At 44.4% G+C, this 22,962-nt stretch overlaps 1 protein-coding gene across 1 annotated transcript in view; it reads left to right on the forward strand.

The window, feature by feature from the left end:
• SEC14L1 (SEC14 like lipid binding 1) overlaps window positions 1-22,962 on the forward strand; it is an 85,274-nt gene that overhangs the window by 33,711 nt on the left and 28,601 nt on the right. The window contains exons 5-10 of the mRNA XM_015414820.1: window positions 1,543-1,671; window positions 2,605-2,830; window positions 4,301-4,410; window positions 14,323-14,512; window positions 20,929-21,017; window positions 22,008-22,078. Of these exons, the coding sequence (XP_015270306.1) occupies window positions 1,543-1,671; window positions 2,605-2,830; window positions 4,301-4,410; window positions 14,323-14,512; window positions 20,929-21,017; window positions 22,008-22,078 (815 nt within the window). The remainder of the gene's footprint in view (window positions 1-1,542; window positions 1,672-2,604; window positions 2,831-4,300; window positions 4,411-14,322; window positions 14,513-20,928; window positions 21,018-22,007; window positions 22,079-22,962) is intronic.

Raw genomic sequence — 22,962 nt, forward strand, 5'->3', positions numbered from 1 at the left:
CCCCAGTCATACCGGAAGCCACCTCCGAGCTGCTGTAAATTCACTTAAAAAATAACTCCTTCCCCCTCAGACAGTTGGGGAATACCATCACAGCCATGGGCTTAAACAAATACAAACCTGTATTTTAACCATTAGAGCAAACAAACAGCAACAGTCCGCCACATCACGTAATCAGTTAGACCATATTCATGAACAGCTGAACCACTGCCCACCGAGAAGGAAGCTTCACGGTAAGTGAATACAAATCTTCCATTCACAGGGTCCTGGTCCACTTCTTCTGGCCCTCAATGGCTCAGGAGGTCTGTATGTTCTGCCAGTCCTGTACGTGTGCCAGAAGACATCCAGCTGACCCACCCCCAGAGCCCCACTAGCACAGATGCCCCTTATTGGCACCCCGTTTGACCAAATCACTATGGACTTCATAGGCTCGTTGCCCAGGACACCCTGAGAAGCGTGCTACCTGTTGGTTATAATGGACTGTGCTACCCAGTCCCCTGGAGTCGTACTGCTGCCAAGCATGAATAGTGCGGGTATAGCCCGTGAGATCCTAATGGACCGGGGTACCCTGTTTATGGCCTGTCTTATGTGCCAAGTCTGTGGGGTTCTCCAGATCTGACAATTGTACACAACAGCTTACCATCCTCAAACCAATGGGCTCATGGAGCACATCAACCAAATGGTCAAGCTTATGTGGCAATGCATAGCCTACGGCCACCCCAGCACGTGGGACCTCTATGTAAACCCTATTATTTGCCCTGTGTGACACTCCTCAGGCATCTACAAGCTATGCCCCAATTGAGCTGGTATATAGGTGCATTCCCCAAGGCGGAGGAATAGTGGGCTACGGTGCCTGCAAAAGAGGAACACGAGCCAGATACATATGTGTGGCAACTGTGAAAGCGGCTGACGGCCATGCAACACTTAGTGGGAAGCAACTTACAATGAGCCCAAGAGGTCCAAGAGGGGATCCCGGGGGGGGGGGAGCAGTGTCACGACTCTCTATATGGGGTCAGGATGTTAAAATGCTTATTTTTAAATATAGCATACTTTTTAATGCCTTCTGAGACTCCTGACAGCAATAGGTAACTTCTGTGATAGGGCAGGATACATTAGATAGTTAGTAAATGGGCAGATTCTGGTAATTTGCATGGTACATTATGAGTAGCTTTTGTTTGCGCTGTTAGGAATTCCAAGCTACTTATGCTTGACTAAAAGTCAAGAGACCTGTATATCTAATGAACATATGCTGTATAAAACTTGCCCTTGAAAGCTTTTGAAGTGATAGTGAGTCTCTTATTCTCAGACAATCCCCACCAAATGCCTTGGGTATCCACCAAGGTTTGTGTTGTGTGTTTTTGCTCTTAAGACTTGCTGGCTTTCTGTGAAAGGCAAGCCTTTTTCATCCTATAGTTTGATAACAGCACTAAGGGAGATGATTCCTTCTCCAGTGTACATAGTATGCTGTATTTTGAAGTAGGTGTTATTGATCAGATTTCTTATGTCATGTGCCTGCCTTCTTTGTGTTTTCCCTCAACTCTCCAGGTGCACCCAGACAATGAAGCCTGGACCTGTTTTGAGCAATCTGCAAGCCTGGATATCAAATCTTTCTTTGGCTTTGAAAGCACAGTGGAAAAGATTGCCATGAAGCAATATACCAGCAATATTAAAAAGGTGGGCTTATACATTTTGGGCTCATAAATTGTAGGTGTCTGACTTGCTGGTTCAGTTCTGTTGCCACTTCTGAGTGGCATTATGTAATTGCTCTCATTCTCTGCTAGTGACATGTACTTGTCTGGACAATATGGGCTGTTGGAACAGAAGTGCCTCAGAATGCATGATTCAGCATTAAATATTAACTGATGTCTCTACCAGTACCAGTGGTAAATCACAGGGCATCAGACTCTCCCAAGTACAAGTGTGTGAGTGTAAGTGCTGGTGGTCCAGTTATCCTTGCTATAGGACACATCTTTGTGGTGGGGTGGGGGGATTAAATCAAGAGATTGCCACTTAAGTATGCAATTTAAGTCTCCCCAAGGATAATTAATGCCCAGTGGCAGGTATGATCTGACTAGCAGCACTTGAAGTAGGCAGATTAGAAATTGCTGACCCTAAGGAACTTGAGAAAAAGAAGAGACTAGAATATTAAATTCCCAGGTCCACTATTATAGGGGTTACAGTTACCCACATTATGTCAATGATATAAAACATAATTTCTCTTTGATGTAGGCTACCCTATACTATTGGCAGAAAGTATGTATTAAGTTGAATGAGAAAATGACTAGGAGCAGGCACCATGCCTTCTAGTTGCATCAAGGTGCACTTAAACGTATACCAAAAATGAGTCAGGGAAGATGTTCTGCTTCTCCTAATGTCTGCTTATGTGTGGAGGAGGGGGGCTTGCAATATGCCTTCTCAGAATCAAGGTGCTAGGTTTATTCTTCCCTACATTATTCATGTTTCAGTGCTGGTGAAGAGAAGAATAAGGACTAGTAATCAATTGTGGAATTCTAAGACTAGACATGTTTTTTTTCAGAATTACAAGCTATTGGTACTATTTCCTAGAATTGCTTGTACATTGACTAAATAACTACCTTGTTTTTAAAGGGCAAAGAAATAATAGAGTACTACTTGAAGCAGCTAAATGAAGACGGAATAAAGTTTATTCCTCGTTGGACTCCACCTGTCAAATTTATGTCTGAGCACAGTGTATCTCGTGTAGGAAGGCCACTCTCTTCTGCTGTCAGCGTACCTGATGCTACGGAGGGACTAATCGCTAAGGAGATTGGTGTTTGTAACAGTGCATCAGATCTGATAGCGGGAACACCTGATGGTGGGTGGTTTGCTAATATTGATTTTTCTGTTTTTTTCCCCTTCTGCGAACAGCTGGTGGGGGGGGGGTAGAGTAAAGAACAAAGTGGGAAGGATTAAACACAATCTTCCTAGTACCATAGATAACATAATTACCACCCCCCACTGCATTAAAGTAAAAAAAACAATTAGGAGGTCAGAGAGCTCCCATGTACTATGTAGTGTAGTCCTCTGTCTTCTAAAGATGCAAGCATGAAGTCTCTGCAGCTTCTGTAAACACCCACCTTATTTTAAGTGGCATTAAATAAAGTATATAGGCAATTATTGAATTTCTTTATCTGTCTGGGGAAAAAAGAATATTCGTAGCTCTTGAATCTTTTATTGATTGAGGACTTGAGTGGTAATAGGTTGGAATATCTGGTATTGTTGGAACGATTTGGAGGTCCCAAATACTAGAATTGATAGAGGTTAAAGGATCACTAAAGCTGACTTCATAAAGTCAGATACAGCAAGGGGCCTAACTACACATTCTCCCTAGGTCCATTCAGTTGGACGTGCACCTGTAGTTTTGTGCTTGGGAGTCATTTCCCAGGCATGTGCAGGCCTGATTAAGATTAAGAACATGGAGAGTATTACAACCCTTGATCCAGGCCTTTCATTTTTCTATGTTTCTTTTTGCTATAGAACAAGTCCTTTAGGCTGGAGGGCTGTGAGCCACCTCCACTTTAGGAATGTGAGATGAAGTGGATTCCCCTCCCCTTTTTTATACACAGGGTCCTTTAATCTTTAAACCAGAGATCACAGCAGATAGCATCAAGAGCCCTTTTTCTGGATCCTATAGAGTTTGCTGTGGTTTGTATGTTTTGATGAAAACACAGGAGCCAAGAGTAACAAACATGCTTAATTTTATTAACTAGATGGGAAGGCATTAAATGTCACACTAATTCAAGATTTCATTCAGCTTTCAAATGTGATTGGTGATTGGTCCAAGCTGCATGGTGAAGAAAAGAGGGTGGGATCTTCCCCTGTACAACACATTGAGATAGTGTTTATGCCCCGCTGCCCCATTTTCCTGACCCTAAACTGCCATGGGGTAGTGCTGTTTGCCCCACTGGGGAAACCAAAAAGGTACGAAAAGTACCCCGTCAGTACACAGAGAGTTCTCAACAGGATTTATAGAACCCCTGGTGCCATTTCAGGCCTGGAAAGCAGCCTGGGACAGAAGGCTGAAGCCTTTTCTCATACACCACCGTTCTGATCTGCATCTGAATTGAGTTCCCAGTGGTGAACTCACAAGCACATGTGAATTGCGAATGTGAATGGCAGAAGCCTCGGGAAAAACATAATGTATAGCCAGGCCTGAAGACTTGTAAAGGGCAGTTGACTTCGCAAATGACAAGTGCTTTAAGTTCCAAGTACATGCACAGAAACCTATTTGTTAATTGACCTAGCAATCAGTGCCTCTAATAGCATTGCGTAAATACCGTTACAGACAAGCTAGATGCTGATTACATCAAGAGGTATCTCGGTGATCTGACACCACTTCAGGAAAGCTGCCTCATCAGGCTTCGACAGTGGCTCCAGGAAACACACAAGGGCAAAGTAAGAATTCACACTCCTGCTTGGCTTCCTGCCTGTCAGAAAAGTGCAAACCATTGAAGATGGTCTGGCAGAATGTCAGAATGTGGGACAACAATTTCTACATAAATTAGCCTTGAACTATTTTAAATCCAATACCTTTAGTTATTGTGTACTAAAAACGTCTTATCTTTCAGTCTAGTTTCCATTGTGTGTAGACTGCATGCTTTCAGACCTAAAGAAAACAAAGCTTTGGCTTGGCAGCCCAGAGATGATTTGGTATGCTTAAGGTTATGAAACCAAAACAAATCAAACAGTTCTTATGATGTCCCCTTAGGGGATTTATTGTGTGTCACCAAGACTTGTTATAAATGAAACCTTGGCCATTATCATTAGTTTAGGGTTTGTCTTGCTGTGCAGTGTGTCTGAGAGGATGGTAGAACACATATTTGGGCAGGTGGTTGATAATTTATAAAATGTTGGTGCAAACTGATGTGATTAGTTTAAAAGCCATCAGAGGCCATATAAATTGGCTTTACATCTAGCTTTTCCACGGATATGAAAGTTCTTTTTGTCTTTCCCCCCTATTTTCTGTGACACATTGCTTATAAAGCATGAAGTGTCTGTCTTAAGGTTAACTCACAGTGAGACTGTAGACTTACAAACTCCTTTCCCTTCCCCTCCCCACAACATACACCCTGTGATGTAGGTGGGGCTGAGAGAGCTTTTTTGAGAACTGCTCTCAGCCCCACATACCTCACAAGGGTGTCTGTTGTGGGGAGCAGAAGGGAAAGGAGTTTGTAAGCCGCTCTGAGACTCTGAGTGAAGGGTGGGGTATAAATCCAATCTCCTCCTCCTCCTCTTTTTCTCCCCCCCCCCCGCAGTCTCCCTTTCTCTGCTACCTGGGTGAAGGATAGACGTTTCTGCATGCCTTTGTTTCTTGATGTATTTTTGTAAGGCAGGTCACCAATGTTCCCTCTAAGCTGCAGAATCTCATGAGCCAAAATTCTAGCCAAAACACCTACTAGGAGTAAAGTTGTGAACAAATCCATTATTTTTAAAATTAATTTCAGTTTACAAACATAAAATACAAACTATCATTTGTATTACAAATCAAAGAAGGAACAAAGGGGAGGAAAGCAAATAGATGGGGAGAGAGGAGTGGAAGGAAGAATAGATGGGGAGAAAGAAGAGAAAGGCAGACAGGCAGGAAGGAAGGAAGGAAGGAAGGAAGAATAGATGGGGAGAGACAAACAGAAAATCAGAAAGACAGAAAGAAAAACGATAAGAAGGAAGAATAGATGGGGAAAGAGGGGAGAGAGACTAAAAAACAATAGGAAGGAAGGGAAGACAGACAAAAAGAAAGACAGAAAGAAAAACGATAAGAAGGAAGAATAGATGGGGGGAAAGAGGAGTGACAGACTAAAAAACGATAGGAAGGAAGGGAAGACAGACAAAAAGAAAGACAGAAAGAAAAAGCCAAGGAAGACAGGCAGAAAAAACAGAAAGAAAGGCAGGGGGGCAGGCAGCCATTACAAGCCTCCGTATCTCTCCCAAGCAGGGAGAAGCAAAAGGGAGCCCTGAAATGGCTTCCCGCCCTTTAAAGCAAACAGCACCCTGTGTCCACCTGTCAGCTGTTCGCTTTAAAGGGTGGAAAGCCATTAGAAGCCTCTGTTTCGCTCCCCCCACCCCCAGCTTCCAAGCAGGGGGAAATGAAAGGGAGTCCTGAAATGGCTGGCAGCTCCCCCTCCCTTCCTCCGTGGGGAGGGGGGAGGAGACCTCGGCGGGTGCAGGGAGAGGAGGCTTGGATTTGTGCATCTCCTATGCGATTGAGGGGCCGGGCTGCTGCACAATGGCAGCCCTGGGGAGTGCTGGGGGCTGGGAATTGGTGTGCCAGCCCAGGGTGGTGCAGCTTCAATCAGAGAGCTGTGGTCAGATTGTTTAGGTGAGCATGTAAAAAGTTATTCGGAAACACGTATGGTATATATGGTACATAGCATATATGGTACATAGCAAAGAGTTTGCATTGGTGATTGCTTCCTACAACTGATTGTTCAGTTGTAGCATACATGCAGTTGCTGCTCTGTAATGTGTGAAGCTGCCCATGAGACTAAGAACTGCCTGTCAAAGGCTGCTTACTAAACATTTGTGATGTGTTTTGAATACAGGTCCCCCAAGTCCAATTGGTACTGTTGAGCTGCATTAACTTGAACCCGAATGTATAATATTAAAAGTTACAGTATTCTGTTTTCAGAATAACTTGGATCATTTTACTTAAATTACAAATTCAGTGAATGTTGGCAAGTTTTCCACCACAAATTCCTCTTCTCTCCTTTTGAAGCTCTTAGGGAGATATGACTGTTCTTTTTCTCTTTCTGGTCTGATCCATTTCTGTCATCCTATTGTAAGCCATCTTGATTACTTTTGGCTTTCCATTGTTCCATACTTCAGAAAAGTACCATATTTTATTTTTATTGAAACCATTGTTTATATCAGGAACAGTAATAGGAAAATAAATGGATTGGATTAATCATGAATGAAGTAGATATTGCAGAGATGATCTTTGCTACCTTTTCCTTCTTCTTGCAGCTCTCCCAAAAGCTTTTCTTCAAACAGTGTGAAATACACTGGAGGTGGGGGGCTGAAGGTGGAGTTAGGTAGAAATTGGCCTTTGCTTTTGCATGAGCTCCTGTTCATGCAAGGGTCTGCTTCATGCACTGTTTTGTGAATAATCTCATTTAGCCCACTTGCTGTACCACTAAAGGAAACTATGAAAATGATAGAAATATCTAAGGTAAATGTTCGTGCACCAGGGAGTCATGCTATCTAATCTATATTTTTCAAAACGTCTCCAAAGTACTTTCGAGTAGGAATGGGCACAAACTGCTTCACGAAACAAAGTTCAGACTGAATTTTGCCCAGTTCGAGGCTTGTGAGCTGTAACTGCTCCTTGGAAAAAACTCCAAGCTTTTGGACGTGGCTCGGAGCAGCCGGGAAACTGGAAACCTCCAAGAAAGTCTGGTGCGAGAATGTTAGGTGACCGTGGGTGTGGTGACATTTTCCAGCCTTGGAAAAACAGAGACCCTCCAAATCCTGACAGGTGTTGGTGCTCACCCATAATGAAATTCCCTTCCCATTAGTTGCAGTGGGAGAGGGAGATTGATATAAGTGTCAGATGAGCATGTACTCCCTTTTTTGGTGCTGCGTTGTTGTGTGGAGAGGGTCAAATTAACTTAGTGGCAATGCGAAAGAGCTTTGTCCTAGGGTGTGGTGGGGGGATTGCTTGGGGAGATTATTAATTCAGGGGCTCTGCTATCCCTTCTGGTCCTGTGTGCTGTGTTCCCTATTTTTTCCTGTTTATTCGATTACAGCCCAGGGTGGGAAAACTGGAACTGAATTCCTGTTTGCTATATCAAGCATTTTTGTACAGCAGGAGTCTCCTGCTGCCTGCTTTCTTGGTGGTCTCCCTTCCTTTCTCCCCTCATTTTATCCCCTCCCCATTTGGGTTTCGGAGGGGAGGGCTTCAATTTAGTTCTCTGCTACTTCCTCCCATGCACACACTAGGCTGCCATTTGTTTTGGGGCCAGTTTGGTGTAGTGGTTAAGAGTGCGGACTCTAATCTGGGATGGCTTCCCCACTCCTGATGCTGGTGTGACATTGGGTCTCAAGTTCTCTCAAGAGCAGTCCTCAAAAGAGCTCTCTCAGCCCCACCTGCCTCACAGGGTGTCTGTTGTGGGAAGGGAAAAGAGACTGTAAGCTGCTCTGAGACTCTGAGTGAAGGGCAGGGGATAAATCCAGTCTCCTCCTCCTCCTCCTCTGTTTGTCATTTCCTCGGTGCTGACCAATGTTCCCTCTAAGCTGTGCTCCCTTCCTTTCTCCCCTCATTTTATCCCCTCCCCATTTGGGTTTCGGAGGGGAGGGCTTCAATTTAGTTCTCTGCTACTTCCTCCCATGCACACACTAGGCTGCCATTTGTTTTGGGGCCAGTTTGGTGTAGTGGTTAAGAGTGCGGACTCTAATCTGGGATGGCTTCCCCACTCCTGATGCTGGTGTGACATTGGGTCTCAAGTTCTCTCAAGAGCAGTCCTCAAAAGAGCTCTCTCAGCCCCACCTGCCTCACAGGGTGTCTGTTGTGGGAAGGGAAAAGAGACTGTAAGCTGCTCTGAGACTCTGAGTGAAGGGCAGGGGATAAATCCAGTCTCCTCCTCCTCCTCCTCTGTTTGTCATTTCCTCGGTGCTGACCAATGTTCCCTCTAAGCTGTGGAGTCTTGTGAGCAAAAATTCTAGTTTGTGACCTACTGGCATTAAAGTTGTGAGCGAGCGATTTGGCTGCTGCATATATTAGTTTGCTCTGAGCTAAGACAGAAATGTGTGAGCCGGAGGCTTAAAAACCTGTGAGCTAGCTCACACTAACTCACACTGGTGCTGACTGTGTTCCTCTCTACTTGAAATCCCCCCTAGCTAACTGTTTTTTATTTTTTGGGATATTATCTTTGTTTTTAAGCCTGGCTCCCTGCCCCCAGCCTGTCTTGGGGGACTGTGTGTGCAGAGTCACTGGGGTACCTTCCCTATACTTCCAGCTTTCTGTTTCAACCCCTCTTCCTTTTCTGCTTCTATTTTGTGGGTTAAGTTAGTGTCTAGAGATACTGTGGTGATTTAACTTGACTCCCAGTTACACATTTCAAACCCCACCAACTTCTATTTGGGCATTGATCTGTGTGTCCAGAGCTGCTGGGGTGATTTCCTTGTGCTCCCACCTTTCCATTTCAAGGCCCCCCCCCATATGCTTCTGTTTGGGTTTCCAGCTGCGAGTCCACATTTCCTGGGGTGACCTTTGTTGCCAGCCATAGTTTTCAACACCTGTTCAGCGGGAGTGAATTTTTCACACCTGTCCCTGGCGTGGGTGGTGTCTGGTGGGGTCAAGGTGGTGTCCTACACTTGTCTGTGCTACAGCCAGGCATACAGACCAAGGTACTGGGTTCCTTGTCTGAGGCCCCATATTTCTTGACATACTCCCCCTACTCATGAGTGAATTTTTCATACCTGTCCCCGGCAGTGTCCGGTGGGGTCAGGGCTCCGACCCACACTTGTCTGTGTGCCACCGCCAGGCAGACAGACCCAGCTACTGGGTTCCTCATCTAAGGGCCCATATTCAGATATACACTCTCCTTGTTGGGAATGAGTTTTTCACACCTGTCCCCTTCTGGCTCTCCTTTCGAGACACCTCCCCACCCGGTCTGCTTCTCTTTGGGGTGGCAGCCATGGGGATAGTCTTAACTGTGGTTACAAACTGATTGATGTCACCGCTTGAGTCGTGGTGCCATTCTCTGTTGGGAAGAGGATACTGATGGTGGTGGGGGTGATGGTGGTGCTGTGGCTTTCTTCCCTTCCCTGTCACAACTTTCCCAAACCATGCTGTTTCTGCCTTAGTTGGTGTGTCCCTGTATAATGCTCCCCGGCCTGACACCAGGAAGCAGCTTTGCTCCATATCTCCTCAAACCATTAGTGTCAGGACATGGTGTCAGTTCCAGTCATCTGCATGGAGGTACTTCTGCACTCTGGGGAGCGAACCATGAGTGGTGGAGTGCCTGGTACGCCATGCCTGTGTTCCCAAAATGGGACCCAAAACACTTGGCCAGCACTATTCTCCCTCTGAGAGGAGGACATCTTGCTGGGTGTTTCCCACCCTATCCTTAGGGAGGCAGGAACCAAAACTTCACTTCCTGTCCTCTAGGTGGGACATGCCCCTCGGTTCAATTATGGAACTCCAAAAAGCAGTAAACTTTTCAAACAATCTAGATAACTGAACCACTACAATAACCAGAACAAGGCATTAACTACAACAAGAGGAAAACAGGGACAGGAAGGAGTATCCTGAAAAGAGAGAGATAGAGTAGGCAGACGTGATGATGAGATGGGAGGGCCCAAGATGTCCTCCTCATCTCCTGCCATGGCCAGGAAGACAGACCCAGCTACTGGGTTCCTTGCCCAAGGGCCCATATACAGATATACACTATTCCTGGTTGGTAGTGGATTTTTCATACCTGTCCCCTGCTGGGGTCATGTCTGGGAGGGCCAGGCCTCAAACCCACACCTGTCTGTCTGCTACAGCTGGGCACTTAAGTTCCTTTTTCTTTGCTTGAGGAACCGCAGGACCCCCCCCCCCGATCTTCTAACCCCTCCTCTGCACCAGTTGTGCACCCACCAGGACACATCTCTCTGAGGCCCTTCCAACACCTTGGGGAGATGGATTCTGGGCATTGATAGCCACTCTGTCTGGGGCAACATTTAATGCTTGCTGTGTCTCCCAACTGCCAAAGCCTCCTCTCACAGTCTTCCCCCCCAAGACTCACTGCTCACAGTCTCCTGCCCACCCACTGCCACCTACTGACCACCTTAGACGTGGACACACTGGAGACACGGTCATTGTTGAAGAGCTGCCAGAACCTGGCTATCCTGACTGGCCAAGTCCAAGAACTACCTCATAGCCCAAGACCTACCCAATGAACCGTTAGTAATCTCACATCACACCCAACTCCTGCTCTTCCTCATAGCCCAAAACCCACCTCCTGAAGAAAAATCCTCTGTTCAGGATCCATTCATTCCATCAGTGGGACTTGTGCACACCTTTCTCCAGCCGTGGTGGTGTTTGTTAGACTCGGGAGTGTCAGCCACTCATCCCTCTGCTGGAAGGGAGCATGGAGGATTAGCCACTGTGTGTGGTTGTAAACTCTGTTCTGCACCCAGAAAGTCCCATACCTTGTCGCTCGAGTTAGGACACAACCATTCTATGCCATCATGGTTTTTTTTCGGATTCAGATCATGCTCCATGTTGGGAGTAGCCTGACATGTCTGTCCACTGTTAATGGAATCTTCCTTCAGTGACATCACTGTTGTGAAGCCCAGATCGTCTACCCTATTGCTGACTACCAAATGTGTCCCTCCAGTCTGCCTGCTGGCAGCTTGAGTGCTGTCTGGGGCCAAATCCTCTGGTGGGATTTCAGTATGAACACTGGCTTGTTGAATTTGCCAATGTGAGCCACGAATCATCTGTTCCATGCTTCTATTTTAGAATCATAGAATCATAGAGTTGGAACTCCAGCGTCATCTAGTCTTAACCCCCTCCACAAGGCAAGAAATTCACAAATACCTCCCCTCCACACCTGTAGGGACTGCTGTTCCATGCCCAAAAGATGACAAAAAAACCTCCAGGATTGCTTCCTAACCCCAAAGTGGCAATCAGCATTTCCCTGTGTGTATAAAAAAGGGCCACAAGAACTAAGCACTGAGGCAACCCTTCCTGCTCTCCCTCTCATGCTCTGCTTAAGTTCACAGAATCCACATTGCTGTCAGATGGCTATCTAGCCTCTGTTTGAAAACCTCCAAAAGAGAGCCCACCACTTCTTGAGGAAACCTGTTCCACTGAGGAACTGCTCTGTCAGGAAGTTCTTCCTAATGTTTAGCCGAAAACTCTTCTGATTTAATTTCAACCCATTGGTTCTGGTCCAACCTTCTGGGGCAACAGAAAACAACTCCACACCATCCTCTAGATGACAGCTCTTCAAGTACTTGAGGATGGTTATCGTATCACCTCTTAGTCGTCTCCTCTCCAGGCTAAACATTAGGTTAGCTGTGTGTTCAGACTCCAGAGGTACTTGCGTGGCTTCCCTGGACCATCAAGTGTACATTTCAATCCTCCCATAATTATTCTCTTTGGGGTGCCAGATGTTCACCCACACTTTAAGGGGTGACCTGTTCTGCTGGCTGTTCTTTCCTGAGACCACACACATGTTTGACTCTCATTGGGGTGCATACTGTCATGGGCATGGATGAGGAGGAGCTGAGAGAGCCTGCAGAAACCACAGCTGGCCCCTCTGAAGCAGCAGAGGAGGATAGCTGGCAAGTGCTTGTAACAGCCGTCTTCACACCTGGCTCAGATAAGAAGGAAGGAACTGCAAGCTGAAAGTCTTCCTGACTGACCCCCATGTGTGACTCGTTTAAGGGACTGACTCCGGCAAAACTTAGCAACCAAGTGAAGAGAGGCCAGGCTACAAGGGAGGCGCTCAGCTAGCCCAGAGTTTTAACAGGAGCCTGGGTGATTGTGCAGCTGGCTAATTGGTAACAGCATTTAACTCCACACTCTGGGCAGTACTCTTTGTGGAAGCAACAAGTCAGCTTCATGCTGCTGGCATCCACTCTGGCTCAGCTTTTGCACCTAGACCTTTGGACCCCTTGGCTTTGGACTTAGCTCTGTGTTCCTGGCTCCTGACCCTGGCTTGGCTTTTGGACTACGTTTCTGGTTAGTGATTTGGACTTGGCTCTGTGTTTCTCGCTCCTGACCCTGGCTTGACTTTTTGGACTTCCTGGCTCCTGACCTTGGCTTGTTCTGGACTCCCTTTGACTGTCACCCCAGCCTGTGACACAAGCTGTACATAGACTATTCCTGGGTGACCTGTAGTGTCAGCTCTCTCTTGTCCTTTTATCCCATGATTTTTGAGCTTACTAAGGAGCCTTTGATGAGGAACTTTATCAAAAGCTTTCTGGAAGTCAAGGTAAACAACATCTATTGGGTCCCCCTTGTCCACATGTTTGTTCACCCCCTCAAAGAACACTAACAGGTTAGTGAGACAAGATCTTCCCTTACGGAACCCATGCTGAGTCTGCCTCAGTAGGTTTTGTTCATCTATGTGCCTACTAATTCTTTCCTTATTAATGGTTTCCACCAATTGACCCAGTATTGACGTCAGACTGACTGGCCTGTAATTTCCCGGATCTCCTCTGAAACCCTTATTAGAGATGAGAGTGACATTAGCTAACTTCAAATCCTCAGGAATGGAGGCAGATTTTAAGGAAATATTACATATTTTTGTAAGGAGATCCAGAAGTTCACATTTGAGTTCTTTCAGAACTCTCGGATGTATGCCATCTGGGCCTAGTGATTTATCAGTTTTTAAGTTGTCTATCAGTTTTAGGACCTCCTCTCTTGTCACCTCAATCTGACTCAGGTCTTTCAACACCCCTCCCGAAATGAGCGGTTCTGGAGTGGGCAAGCACTTCTCATCTTCCACAGTGAAGACAGAGGCAAAGAATGCATTTAGCTTCTCAGCCATTTGGTCATCCAAGGGCCCCACTGCCTCCCTGGCTGGTTTCCTGCTTCTTAGGTATTTGAAGAAACTTGCAAGGCATGTTGTGGGGCCTCCTGGGGAGGGGCTCTGTGAGTTTGTTGCCTGTAAGCTCATCACAGGTTGGTTCTATGCTTTCCCAAACCGGTGCTAAAAATCTCCCTAGAAAACAATTTCTCAGGACACGTTGTTTGGCGCTATCAACTTTTTCGGGGGCCTGTAACTCGTCCCCCCCCCCGAGTCCAATCCTCACCAAACTTCGTGGCCAATCCAAGAAGAGTCTTCTGGAGTTGCAGTGCAATTTTGGGACCTCTAGGATCCTGGGGGCAATCCCTCTTTTTGAACTGGTTCAGTTCACAAACTTGGCCAGTTTGCGAACCATGTTCACAAACTGGTTCAGAAAACATTGGTTCATACACTTGAACCCGAACCAGGCAAAAATGGTTTGTACCCATCTCTACTCTTTAGTATGGTTGTTGTGTTTAGTTGATATGTTAGCTAGATTAATTTTTTTAAATAGTGCTTGATTTAAAAAGTGCCTCCAGTAAACTGGTTTTGATGCAAGAATGAACTGTGGTTTGCAAGAACCATCTTAAAAGAGTATTTTATGCTGTTCATGGGTATAATTCAAAGGAAAAGAGAATTCTTTGTGTTAGAATATGTATAAAAACTATGCAGAACGTATTGTTAGTTAATCAACTAATTATTCAGGTAATCATTCCAAATGCCTAGTTTTTGATACAGAGTAAAAAGTGCAGATGAATGGCAAATGCTTTCCCTAGTGCTAGAAACTAACTGTCCATTATTTTTATAGATTCCCAAGGATGAACACATTTTAAGATTCTTGCGTGCTAGAGATTTCAACATTGACAAAGCCAGAGAAATTCTCTGCCAGTCTTTAACTTGGCGTAAACAGCATCAAGTGGATTATATTCTAGACACTTGGAACCCTCCTCAAGTACTGGAAGATTATTACGCAGGAGGTTGGCACCACCATGACAAAGGTATAGTAACAGATTTCTAGAGTGCCTTTTATAGGGGACTTGGAGACCTTACACATGAGAAGGCATTTTGTCTGCTCAAGTATGATTCTTATTCAAGCATGGCTGTAATGGGACCCAGTCTCAAAAGCTGGACCCTTATTCCTCCTTGACTGACCATTCTGGCTTAGTATATGCCAGCTTTTGAGACTGGGTCCCATTACAGCCATGCTTGAATAAGAATTATTCGAAATGCGGCATCAGGTATCCGGATTACGCGTCGGCTTTTTATGGCTCAGAAAATTTGATGACTTGCACTCCAATTTGGACTCTGATATTGCTTCTATGCTGGAGTAGATACATGGAAAGACTGTAGACTGAAGACACTGTTTCTATTATGCTTTATTATTGCACTTTGGCCAATTGAGTGATATTTGCTGTTATGCTTATTTGATATATATTATATTTCACTGTTATGCTTAATTGATTATTATATACTTGTTTATTTGCTTGTGTGTTCATTTTTTGCCAGTGGTGTTTTCTTTTTTGCTTCTTTTATACTTAGCAATGCCCTTCCTAACCTGTGGATTGCATTCTATTTGGGCTTCAATTAGTGTGGTCTTAAATATCTTCCAAGCATCCTCTAGGGATTTGACTCTCCTATGTTTCCCCCTACAGCTTCCTTTTTACTATCCCCCTCATTTCTGTAAAGTTTCCTCTTTTGAAATCAAATGTAACAGTTTCGGACTTTAGGGGTAAGTTTCCATTGACCTGAATGCTGAACTTAATAGCATTGTGGTCACTGTTCCCAACTGATGTAACAACTTCTACATCTATTACCAAGTCTTTGAGACCCACTCAGAACCAAGTCCAAGTTCACTACCCTTCTGGTTGGCTTTGTGACCAACTGTTTCAGTGCAGTCATTTATGATGTCTAGGAATCTCATTTCTACAGTATGATTCAAGCACATGTTTACCCAGTCGATATGAGAGTAGTTGAAGTCTCCCAGGATAATAACATTATCTGCTTTAGTCACCTCCCTTATTTCCTTCTCCATCTTAAGATCAGCCTCAAGGGTTTGATCAGGTGGGCGATAGTATACCCCCACTTTTAAGTAACTTTAGGGCCTTGCTATATCGCTACTGTTAATTCCCCTGATGTTTTCTAACTTATTTGATTCTATGCCCTCTTTGTTGTATAATGCACCACTACCATGAACCTGTCCCTCCCTGCCCTGCCTATGGAGCTTATCCCCAGGAATGACTGTATCCCATCGATTTTCTCCATTTCGCCATGTTCCTGAGATACCTACTATATCTAAATTGGCATTGAATACCAAGCACTCCAGTTCCTTCATCTTGGCTTGGAGACTTCTAGTATTGGCATATGGGCAGCTATAATGGACTTAATATGGGCAGCTATAATATGTTTCCCTCTCCAGTAAGCCTCGCCTCCCTTGGCCCCTTAGTTGCCACACATGGCCCTCAGTCAATATCAGGCCCTCACTCCCAAGTTGTCTTACACTCCTGTCAATATTATCCTGAGTGAGCTTCCGGTTTAGGCGCTCTAATGGCGAACGCGTCTCTCGGGATCTCCCAAGGACATGATCTTGTTCCGAAGCTCTATGGGTCATATTCAGAATACATAAAGAAAAATAATCTGCCCGGTGAGGTGGTGATTAGATTCTCCCAAAGACAAGCGAGGGACCAGGTTTTAAAGGCAACAAATGGAACTACCCTTAAAATTGATGGCAGCGAGACATGAGTTTTGAAAGTTTGAGTGTGAGCAACTGGCCCTCGTCCCAGCTCCTGTCAACCCAGTGGTTCGAAAGCGCCGATTAAACACCTATGCGCAAGTAGATGAAATGGGGACCTACCTTAGAGGGTAGGGGGCACCCTCCCCCGTCGAGGGGGTTGTTGGAGTGTCAAAAGACCAGTGGAACAGCGAGGCGGTGAGCGAGCGGCTGGAAGATGGCGTCCCGACACAGCTCAAAAGATGGGAGGACTCCCCACCACCACCACCAGGAAAATAGACTTTTAAAAGTTGAGAGGGGGGCGAGGCGAAGATTTGTTTAAGCGCATTACCTTTTGGAAGAGAGTTAAAAGCGGGCCAGAGGGAGCCATCCCTGGGCGTTGTAGCACGAACTTTTGAAGTATAAACAAAGTTGAAAAATGGCGATGCAGAAAGAGAGAGATAAGAAGCCTTTGGAAAGGCAGACAAAGAAGACTGGAACTTCCTGTCCGAGTCCCTCCCTTTCTGGAACTGCTGTCAGTCAAAAAGAAAGTGATCTTGCGCGCCATCTCCTGGAGGAACTGCAGAAAATAAACCGAAAGCTTGATAATATGGAATGTGCCTTTGGAGATCAACAGAAAAAATTGACTGAGACTGCAGACAAGGTAGATGACATCGCAAAGAAATGTCTGGTGTCAACGGAAGAAATACAGAGTGTTAAGAAGAAAGTCATTAAGGTGAAAAAACAGCAGATGAAGCAAGAAAATAAATTATTAATGCTTCAAATGGAAAAGTCAAACCTGATTCTCCGATTTCAAGGACTGAAAGAGGAAGAACGAGAGGACCTCAGAGAAATTCTGGCAATAGCGTTGGAACCACTGATTGGCAGCGAAGCGGAAAAAAATAAAAGAAGAGATGGATTTGGCTTACAGAGCCTATTCCAACTATACCAAGAAGAATAAGCTGCCAGCAGAAGTGGTTGTGAAGTTTACTAAACAGTATCTCCGGGATCAAATTTTAAAAGCAGTATCAGCGGTAACCTTGAAAATTGGAGAACAATCAATTCGAGTTTTGAAAGATGTCCCATTTGAAATTAGAATGAAAAGAAAAGAATATAAAGGATTGACTTTGTTCTTACAAAAACATCAAATCAGTTACAGGTGGTTAACGCCAGAAGGATTCTATCTTGAAGGCAAGGGACTTTTTGAAAAGGCATGCCAACACAGAAGAAGAAGCAGAACTGGCTGAGTGGATGTCGGGAAGAAGCGATGAGAACAGCAGCTCGGAAGGAGAGGTGAAAGAAGAAGAAGAAAAAGGAGCAGCCAGAGGTCCAAAGTATAATTTGCGTGAGAATAAAGGAAAGCACTACAAGGTTTAAGGACTTATCTAGATGTGCCAAAGAAGAAATACTAACTCCAAAAGGACTTTACTAACATACTAATTGCCTGATTTGAAAAGAATAAGAAGAAACAGATGTTTCTCCAATCGCAGAAGAAGCCTGAACTTTGATGTGGACTTTAACCTTAAAACTAACAGATTAATATACCAGTAATTAATATCACTCAACACTTTTCTTTGTCCCGCTATATACCCTCCCTATTTTTTTTAAAAAAAGCGGAATTTCTCTCCTCTTTAGGAGAGGGAAATAAAATATTTAAATTAAAAAAAAGAAAGATGGAAACAGACGGTGGTGAAAGAGGCGGAGTCGGAAGACATGAGGAGCGTGGACGGCGCAGGCGCGGCGGAGCCGAAAGGACAGAGCTGAAGCCACGCCGGAGCGCGATGCACGTTGGAGGGGCCCTGCCGACTCACCACAAGAAAAAAAGACCATTGGAAACATGGAGCCAGAGACAGCCGAGACATCAAGCCGACGAAAGCTGACCCGGGAATTAGATCGTTCAGTACCTCCACTGGGTGCCGGTAGGGATTGTCCCCACCCCGTGTTTCTGTGGCCATAGATTAGGTATAAAGTCAATTGTAAGCCGCTCAGAGACCCCTTAGGGGGTTCGAGCAGGGTAATAAATTGAAATAATAAATACATAAATAATAAATATAAGACATTCCCTTTGAAATAAGGAAAAAAAGGAGAAAAATACAGACTTAGCTTTGTTTTTACAAAAGAATAACATCCCTTACAAATGGATCCTGCCTGAAGACATACTCTTCAAATTTAAAGATAAGAGGGGAAAAATTGACTCTGTCATGAAAGCACGTGAGTTCTTGCAGCAACAACTTGGACCAACGGGGGAAGCCGATGAGGACAAGGGAAGCGATGATGAAACACCTACTGAAGAAGACTTGGATTTGGAATGTGGGGCGGCTGCCCACAAACAAGGATAATTGCGGGAAAGAAGAAGGAAAAAATGAAATGCTAATTTTCTCTGAAGCTTGTTTTCTGTTTTTTTTTAAATATTTACTCATTCTTTTGCATTGTACTTTACTAAGTCAGAATATCTGGACTTGAAGCATATAAGCGACTTTAATGATCACCTTAAATGTAACAAATTACTCTATTTGACCATATTGTAACCATTATATGACTACCACCTCTTGGGGTTTTTTGTGATTATCTTTACTTTCTCCCTTACTCAAATTATATAAAGCCAAGACGCTAGCCCAACTGTTATATGGCTCATTTATGGGGCCTCCCAGTTCCTATTTTTCACCTCTAGAAAGAGTCCAGTCTAAATTCCTAAGAACCATCTTAGGAAAAAGCTAGACTCGAGTTCCTTCTATCTGATAGAAATCCCAAGATTACCCACCAAGTAGCCAGTTTTTGTATGGTGATACTCAGATCACGGAAACCCCAAGGCAGCTAGTTAGATATAGTAGTTTGATATTAGATTAAATTTTCCTTTTAATGTTTTACTGATGTATTTTAAAATCTTGGAATTTTGTAAAGGTGTACTTCTTTTTGTATGACTGGTCTAAGGACTGTAGAAATAAACTAACTTTCTCCTGTAGTTTATAGTTTCCCCCTCCTTATCTCTTTGTAGTTTTAGAAAATAAAAAAATGTTTTAAAAAAATTATCCTGAGTGTATATGCAGTCATCCCTTTGGACTGACTTATCCCAAACCGGAGGCTTCTCAGCTCCTGTGGACTTCTCCCCAGGATTAGTTTAAAAGTTCCTCTGCCACCTTTTTTATATTAATCGCCAGCAGCCTGGTTCCCTTTTGGTTCAAGTGAAGCCTGTCTCTTTTGTATGGGTTTGGCTTGTCCCAGAAAGTTCCCCAGTGCCTAACAAATCTAAACCTTTTCTCCCAGCAGCATTTTCTCATCCACAGACCCCTAACCTGTGCCTGTCTAGCTGCCCTGAGTGTGGAACCGGCAGCTCTTCTGAGAATGCTACCTTTGAGGTCCTGGCTTTTAACTTTCTACCACGTAACCTAAATTTTTCATCCAGGACCACACAACTACATTTCCCAATGTCATTGGTGCCAACATGCACCTGACTGCTGACTCCTCCCCAGCACTATCTATCAACCTATCCAGACAGTGTGTGATGTCTGCAACCTTTGCACCATGCAGTCAAAACACTTGTCCCAGGCCCCACTTTCTATATTCCAAATGATCAGATCACCCACTACCAGAAGCCCAGTCCCCCAGTATAAGAGGATATCGATCTGTTGCCCAAGGAAGGGGTCCCTTCTAAGGGATCACATCCCTCCGACCTTAAGACTCTTGCTCTCCACAACAGCAGAAGAGCTGTCAACATAGGAGTGGGACTGTTCTGGTAAGTCCCTGAGGGTCTCTTCCCAAAACCTCTCTCTCTGCCTCAGCTTCTCCAGTTTGGCAAACCTAGCCTCAAGGGAAAAATCCTGCTCCCTGAGTGCCACAAGCTCCATGCAGCGAGAGCACACTCACGATTTCCATCCAGTGGGTAAATAATCATACATGTGGTACTCTCTCTGCAAAACACTGGATAGCCCCCGCTCCCCTGCTGGCTTTCTACCTTCATAACTAGTTAGTGGCTTAAAGGTATCTAGAGTGATGTGAGGTTATCAAGCCTGATCCCCAAGGAAAGAGCCAGACTGCGGCTCTTTCTGCCTAGGAGGAGCCCTACAGTTCAGAGACTCACAACCACCACGTCCCAACAGCAGAGTGTAAGCCCTGCAATCAGCCCCAGGCAAGCAGACCTTGCTCAGTGAGCAACTGACCAGACAAAAGACCCAAACAGATCCAGACAAAAACACCACTCTCCAGCAGGCTACAAGCACTCAGTTGCCCTCAAACTCTGTCCTCTCACAAAGCAACCTCAGTTAATGGTCCCTAGTAGTTTAGCAGTTTAAGAAAGGGGAGGGGGAGCCACTCACTTTCCCAGCAGCTCTGTCCTGGGTTCTTTCTCCCAGCCCAGCTGGCTTACATTCATTGAAAGAGTAGTCTCCTTCAGCAGCCAACCCCTATCTTTGTTTGCTATTGGCCCAGCCTCCACTTAAGAGGCTAGGATTCTTTCTGTTTACTGAGACATCACAGGCTTGAATGCTTCTCAAGCTTTGCACACAGTTCTTGTACAAGGTGGCCCTTTGCCCTGGAAGTCAAATTTAGGTTTCCTTTACAACCTTATGGATGCATAGGTAATTATAAAAACAAAGGCCACCATGTTTTTACAAATCTAGTGGTCCATATTAATAAGGGATCTAGTGAGGCCTTAGTTTATTCATCTAAGATAATTGTTTTTATTAAGTTGTTACTGCTTTTGTCATTCAGATGGGCGCCCACTGTATGTGCTAAGACTTGGCCAGATGGATACCAAAGGCTTGGTGCGAGCTCTTGGAGAGGAAGCCTTGCTTCGTTACGTAAGTGCCTTAGATGCAGTTTGTGTATGTTTGTCAGCGAATGTGATGTTCTCAGTTTATTCAGTGTCACACTAGAAATGTGTCAGTCTCAGCAATCTATGTTAATTCTGAACATATGCCCATGATGATTCTTCAGGGGTATTCTTGAAAGGTTCAGCCATTGAAGAGCAAGTCATGTTGCTTACAAAATCTTTCTTGGTTAAACTGTTCTTCCAGCAAGAGAGTCACTTGCAATGAGCACCATTTTCTGGTATTGGTATCTTTTGATGCTGTTGGCATCACTATGGTAAATATGCATGTGATGTTTTCACAGCTGACATCATAGAGTAAAATTAGAAAATACAGTCAAAATTCAATATTGAGATTTGACAGTGTAATACTCTGCAGTGAAAAGACTCCAGCTATGTTTGTAGCAAGTTCACTAACACTGCTCAAAGATCTTGTGGTCATCAAAGCTAGGTTCTTGAGACATCACTGGCATATACTGCTGTGCTCAAATGTCATATGTAATGGCAGGGATCACTGCATAAAAATTAAAGTAGGGAGATGCTAAGCAGCCTTATGTAGAGCTTTGGTACAAGAATCCCTTGAGTACTGCCTGTAGTTACACATACTTTTTGATTTTAAAAGTAGAGCTGGAAACATTGTAGCAACAAACACATCTGTCGTCTGAAGCATTTTCCATATAAGGGATACTGACAGTTCAGGTTCTTAGATAAGCAGTGATGCTGAAGGTATTATGATGGTCTGTATGGCCCCTTCCAACTCTATGATTCTGTGATTAAAATGTGTGAAATCAGAGTATTGGCTAAATGTGAATTAAAATTGTCTACCTGCTAAGCTTCTTGCTGCTGCTGATTACTGAAGGACAACCAATTAGAACTGAAATGCAGATCATGGAAGTTGCTGTGTTTCCCATTTCTTAACCACTGCCATTCTGTGACAGCCTTTTCTGAACATCCTGGTTTCTAGCTTTCTTTTTAAATGCAGGTCCTGTCTATAAATGAAGAAGGACTGAGGAGGTGTGAAGAAAATACAAAAGTATTTGGAAGGCCTATAAGGTAAAGGAGAACAGTTATTTCTTGGAACAGAATGAGTGATAATGTGCGAAAGATGGTGAACTCCCTATGCTGAACATGCTGGCAGATTACCATGATTACCAGATTAACCAGGAGAACCAATCTGAACAGGACATGTTTGTCGTAACATGTTGTCCAGTCCTCATAGTGTCATGACCCATAAGGCTCTGGCAGGTCTCTTTTGGAATCCTTTGAAAATGACATCTGTAAAGAGACCATTTTATTGACAAATACCTCAGAAGGATAGGCTGGCAGGGCTGAGGAGGGAGAGTAATCAAGGAGAGGCCAAAGAAGCTGGAGTCTGTAGATGCTATGAACCTGCCTTACCCTTTTTAAGATGGTGAGCAGTCTGAAATTGTAAATTTATCAGGAAGGATGTGCCCTTCTTTATATTTCACATTCTATTAGCTGTTCTTGGGGTGGGGGGAGTAGAAAGAATGGAAAGACTTTTACCAACTTACCTGTTCTGAGGCATTCTGCACAAGAGGTCAGTTTATTAGCACAAACATGAAAGGGTCAAATGAAAGATCTGAGGGGCCCCCAAAGTATGAGAGCAGGTTGATTTAGGGCAGGGGTAACCAAACTTGCTTAATGTAAGAGCCACATAGAATAAACATCAGATGTTTGAGAGCCGCGTGACAGGAACAAATATTACAGACGTGTTTTTGTTGGAAAATATGCAAATTTGTTTTTTATTAACATTAAATGAGACTGCCAAAAATAAAAACAAAAGGGGTAAGGGTAAAAATAGATATTGAGAATGATATTTATTTGTCCAATTGTATTGGTAGGGTTGGGGGGGGGGGCTTTGATAATGCATTTAAAGTTAGTTGCTTTCTTTCTCTGCTCCCCTCTGCCTCAAGCCT

Source organism: Gekko japonicus, unplaced genomic scaffold (genome assembly GCF_001447785.1).
Source record: "Gekko japonicus isolate JY-2015 unplaced genomic scaffold, Gekko_japonicus_V1.1 scaffold2107, whole genome shotgun sequence".
NCBI lineage: Eukaryota > Metazoa > Chordata > Lepidosauria > Squamata > Gekkonidae > Gekko > Gekko japonicus.